The sequence below is a fragment of the Hevea brasiliensis genome, chromosome 8 (assembly GCF_030052815.1).
Source record: "Hevea brasiliensis isolate MT/VB/25A 57/8 chromosome 8, ASM3005281v1, whole genome shotgun sequence".
Classification (NCBI taxonomy): domain Eukaryota; kingdom Viridiplantae; phylum Streptophyta; class Magnoliopsida; order Malpighiales; family Euphorbiaceae; genus Hevea; species Hevea brasiliensis.
The window spans coordinates 55,606,045-55,611,756 of record NC_079500.1 but is presented as its reverse complement, the minus strand read 5'-3'; the positions used below and the strand labels follow the sequence as shown (position 1 = coordinate 55,611,756).

Below are 5,712 nucleotides of genomic sequence, written 5' to 3'. Positions count from 1 at the left end.
TAGAAAATAGGTACATTAGTTTTAACACTCCCAACATACCACATTGTGCATTCAAAACTTGTTGACATTAATCACCAATACCATTTCTAAGCTTAAAACTAATAGAGCAGAATTTTCAGTTTTTATACCCTAACTTTACTGTTCCATTAGTTACTGTTTCAGTGGGAATTTGAGAAAATGATAAACATGAAAATTGTTTCTTATTTTGTCTAGTTGAATTTCATTTTTTGAATCACTCCATTTGGAGTTTTGTAGCTCAAGTTATGGTCCAAAAACCACAACTGGCTGGATTGAAAAATTTGAGCTGACCATATCTGATTGCAGTGAATAGTGACAGAAACTGCCTTGTTGGATAGGTTCTGGTCATAATTTGGGGTAGGTTTCATCACGAAAGTTGTTGGTCTATATCTTAACTTGTTGCTGTAAAATTTTCAGGTCAATTGGGCCATTCTACAATGAGGTATGGCCAAATGAACAATCACTGTTCATTTGGTCATTCTGCAGAATCTGGTGGCAAGACATCCGGATTGGGGCAAGTTTTTGGTCTACTTGCTTTGGTCTTTTGGGCATGGTTTCTTCACCAAAATTGTGCCATTATGTGTCTAGTTTCATGTCCAATTGGCCAAACACCAATTGAACCTACACAGCCCAAGTTATGGCTGTCCAAACAGGCTGGACTCACAGCCACACCTACTGCTCTCACTAGGCAGCCACATCAACCTCAAATCCCACAACCCAATTCACTTCATTTCTGATTCAAACCAAACCAAATGGTCACTAATTGACCATTAAAACCTACTTCCATCATCACAAGATCAAATCTCATTCTTCAACCTAAACCTAACTCAACAATTCAAAACCATGCATAATCATTGAATTTATCAATTCACCTATAAGTCACACTTTAAGGGCAGCCATACTTGCATATTAGCTTCCCAAAAGTTTTCACCCTATTACCTTAACCATGGCTGCCAAAATTTAGGGTTAGCATACCAATGTCTTTCATCAAATTTCTTTGTCATTTAATCACCTATATAGTTCTTAAACATGAAATTGAAATGAAATTTAAGGTTTAGGTCACTAACCTCTTATGGAATGAATTTCAAACTTATCAAAGCTCCTCCTTTCTTCTTCCTTTTGCTGTATTTAGCTTTCCCAAAGTGTCGAAATAATTTTTTGTGAAGACCAAGATGAGTTTCAAGGAGGTTTAATGGGTTATCTCAAGCTTTCCTAAGCTCCCATGGAGGTTTCTCTTCTCTTTCCCTTTCTCTTTCTCTAATATTCCCGTTGGTTTGGGAAGAAAATGGTTGCTGGAATTTTCCTCTTTGTTTTCCAGCCCATTTGGGCTCTTTTAACTTAGTTTATGCCATGTGTCACCATGTAATTGGGTGAAGGCACACTAATGACATCATGTGATGTCATAAATTCCCATTTAATTCATTTTTTTTCTTTTCTTTTCTACTCATTTTCAATTCAATTTTTAGTAATATTTATTCACATTTTATGTCATAATAATTATTTACTTAACTGGACAAGTCGGCCAAAAATCGCCTCAGAAGGCGAAATGACCAAAATGCCCTCCGTTTGACTTAACGGGCCAAAATTATGCATGTCGATTGAAAAATTTTCTAAGCATTTCCTTGGCATTCTAATGTCATAAGAACCTCAATAACCCTTCTTTGGAGTCCCAATAATTATTTTATAATTTTTCCCCCGGGTGTAGGGCTTCTAGTTGCGAGAACCGCAATTTCTCACTAGGTTACCCATCGCTAGGGCACCGGCTCATTTAACTTGGTTGTATTTTATTTTTAAAATTTTTACTAAATTTTTCTTATTAATATTTGAATTAATTATGGTTCCTCACTTTAGTTTAAATATTTTTTGGGCGTTCTAGGTATGCAGGCAGGCACTAGTCAGAAGCGATAGAATGTACGGAGTTGCTACCGGGAGGGTGTTACAGGATCCCTGAATGGAAAATGTGCCATTTTGTGTCTAGTTTCATTGCCAATTGGCCTCACACCAATTTGGTTTGTCAATTTTTAATTTTGGTCCCTGAAAGGGACCTTGGTCATGCTGCCTGTAGAATGACCATAAGCAATCCGAATTTAAACCTAATTCTAACACTTCCTACACACATCAATTAGTCATACATGACCATTCCTCAACTCAAGCAAGGTCAAACACATCATTTGACCAATTCTCAACCATTTTCTTAAATTTTCACATGCTTAACCCTAGTTACACATTTGTATAATTCAAAACAATCAAAGTGTAACTCTAATGTCTATATACCTCATTCACCTCAAATAATCATTCAAATCTACCAAATTCATTCATTTCAAACCTAAACCCTAGCTGGCTGAAATTCATATTTGGTCCCTCAACTATTGTTTTTGCTTCTTTTCTTTAATTTCTAAGTTAATTTAAGTAGCGAAACATGCATTTAAATAGAAAATTGAAAGTTAAAACACTAACCTTAAGTGAGCAAAATTTTCACCTCTCCAAACTTCTTAATTTCTTCTTCTTTTTGTTGTCAATTCCTTATCAGGTTTAACTACAAGATTTAAAGATGGAAAATAAGGTTTCAATAGTTGGATTTAGGGTTTCTTGAAGCTCAAAATGAGCTTTAATGGAGGATGAAGTGAGGGAGCTTTGGGGGAGAAAAGTGGGTTGGCAACCTAGGAAGAAGAAGACCAAAATAAATTTTCTTTTATTTTGTTATTTTATGTTTATTTATCATAAATTGACTTAGTCAAATTAATTCATTAATTTGATAATTATTTATGAGGTCATCCATGATGTCATGGAGGGTGATGTCATAAACTTTTTCTTTTTTTATTTTCTTTTGTATTTATTTTTTATTAGTTCTTTAATTTAATTTCCGATTTTGAAAAATTTTTTCTCCTATTTTATTTGACAGTTCGGTCAGGAGTCAGCTCTAGGGGTGAATTGACCAAATCGCCCCTCGCCGGTTTAATCCGGTTTGCAAGTTATTCGATATTTCTTCCGGATCCCTGACCTAATTATTTGACTGGCTTAACAATTCTTTTTTATGATTTTTTTTCTTTTCCAGTGTATTCGCAATAGTCCTAAGGACCACAGCATCACATTTTACGGTTAGAAATTCATGTTTAAATTGACCTCATGATCCTTCAGAAGATTGCCCATCATTTGTGACTCTCGGCTCATTTAACCTTTTATGTTCTGTTTTTCTTATTTTTACTTTTCTATCTGGTAATCACTATTTATTTTCGATCATGGCTTTTCTAAGTGGCTTAAACATAGTTCTAATGCTTTTAATTATGCGGACCGTCTAGGTCCAGACGATAACATATGCCAGGCAATGCAAATAGGGGTGTTACAAAAATCCTATGTTCATTTAATTGTTCTTGATGTTTCAAGTTCCTGGCCAGGACAGATAGATTCAATCAGAAAAGGGTTTCTAATGAGAAAATCTTTTTAATCAAGAACTAGAATTAAAAAAGAACATAATATTCATAGCAAATGGGGTTTGACAAAAACCATGACTCCAGCTCGAATTGAGATTTTATAACAGAGAGATTCTAATGCATGGTAACATATGATTATAGGTTCATTTAAGGTAAACCTTATTACTGATTGGGTGCCCATGGCATACTATGCTAGGTGTTAACCATGTTCTATGAGGTGCATAAAATGATTTAGAGAAATCATTTATGATAAGAAAGAGTTCTGATGATATTAAGAGTTGATATCATGTCTCATTGCCAATTAGTAATGAGCCTAGTAAGTCACACACATACACAAGTAATCACCAAATTAAATATTAATTAATTAATTAATTAAAGAGTTTAATTGATTAATTAAATAGGTTTGGTTTGCAATTAGATTGTAAATTCCTTAGCATGGCTTGAAATCAAATCTACGTTATTGGATGTATAGTATAAGTTAAATTTATATTTAAAGTGTTTAAATATAAATTTAATTAATGAAAAATTAATTAATTAATTTATATTTGATATAAAATGATTAGAAGAAGAGAAATAATTATTTTGGGTTGAGAACTCAAAATTAAGACACAGGGGTATTTTAGTCATTTCATAGGGTGACATGTGGCACCATGAGATGGTGACACATGGCACTACACATAAGCTTGCCATATGTCTTTTAGTCATATAAGATGATCAAAGTCAAGATTAAATATAGGTTTGACACTTGGCACAATATGATTGGGTCAATTAAACCTAGAGCTAATAAAAAGGTGACATGTAGCAAGGGTTTTAAGTGGTGACCTAGCTATATAATGTGTTGTTATGAAAAAAAAAAAAAAAACAATAATCTGCTCATTCTCAAAAAGGTGCCACCACCCTTGGCTCCTCTCCCTTCTCTTCTTCTTCATCTCTCATCAATTCAAAGAGATTAGACAACAATCTCTTGAATTAAAAATACTATAAATTATTTCTAGTGTCCTGTTTACATCTGTAATCTCTCAAAAGGCAAAACTTGATTTTCTAATTCATAGGTGATCAAGGGTTGCCATAGGTGATCTTAGAGTGGACAAGCTCGAGGGATAACATCTGGTGTCCTAAGTTGTATACCGAAGGTGCCAAACACATTGCAGTGCATCAAAAGGTTAATGCACTTGTTCTTGATCTAATCTAGGGTTCTAATGAATTAATCTGATTAATTCTAAAATCTTAAATGGCAAATCTAGATCCAAAACATATTAAAAGAGTTTTAATATGCTGTTTATCATTGAAATCAAATAGATAAAAATGAATCTTGCATGATGCATGTGATCCTAGGTAAAAATTTTTGAATTCAATGATATAAACTTGTGTTTTCATGTACTGCTCCTTCACTTTCCAAATCTGAAGACTTTCTTCCTTGGTGATACCTTTAGAAAAACTTTATCGCCAACCTCATACTCAATATCTTTCCTCTTTAAATCTGCATAAGACTTCTGTCTATCTGAGGTAGCTTTCAAAGTATCTTTGATGAGCTTCATTATCTCCTCAGTTTCTCTCACCAAATCCGAGCCTACCAGTTTATCCTTACCAAGTTTAGTCCAACACAAAGGTGTTTTGCATTTTCTTCCATACAAAGCTTCATATGGTGCCATCTTTATGCTTGATTAATAACTATTGTTGTAGGCAAATTTCATTAGTGAAAGATATTTGTTCCAACTTTCTTTAAAATCAATAATGCAACTTCTGAGCATATCTTCAAGTATTTGAATCACCCTTTACATTGGCCATCTGTTTGAGGGTGGAAAGCTATACTAAAGTGCAACTGAGTGCCTAAAGCTTCTTGCAACTTCTTCTAACATTGCAAGGTAAAATGCGGATCTCTATAAAAAATTATCAATATAGGTACTCCATGTAACTGAACTATTTCATTAATTTACATTTCAGCTAATCTCTCTAATGAGTAGTCGGTTTTAACAGGTAGAAAATGGGCAGATTTAGTCAATCTATCAACGATCACCCATACAGTATCATGCTTCTTCTGTGTAAGACGGAGACCAATAACAAAATCCATGGTAATGTGATCCCATTTCCACTATGGTATTGATATTGGTTGCAATAATCCTAATGGAACTTAATGCTCTGCCTTTAGTTGTTGACATATCTGGGATTTGGCAACATAATCTACAATATCTTTCTTCATACCAGACCACCATTAATGAATTTCCAAATCCTAATACATCTTTGTGCTTCCGGGATTCATAGC

At 33.9% G+C, this 5,712-nt stretch overlaps 1 protein-coding gene across 1 annotated transcript in view; it reads right to left on the bottom strand.

Annotated features, from left to right (window-relative positions):
* The window catches only part of LOC131182132 (uncharacterized), an 8,535-nt gene extending 3,434 nt beyond the window's left edge, over positions 1-5,101 (bottom strand). Inside the window, exon 1 of the mRNA XM_058150780.1 lies at positions 4,877-5,101. Coding sequence (XP_058006763.1) covers positions 4,877-5,101 — 225 coding nt within the window. The remainder of the gene's footprint in view (positions 1-4,876) is intronic.
* Between the last annotated feature and the right edge of the window lie 611 nt (positions 5,102-5,712).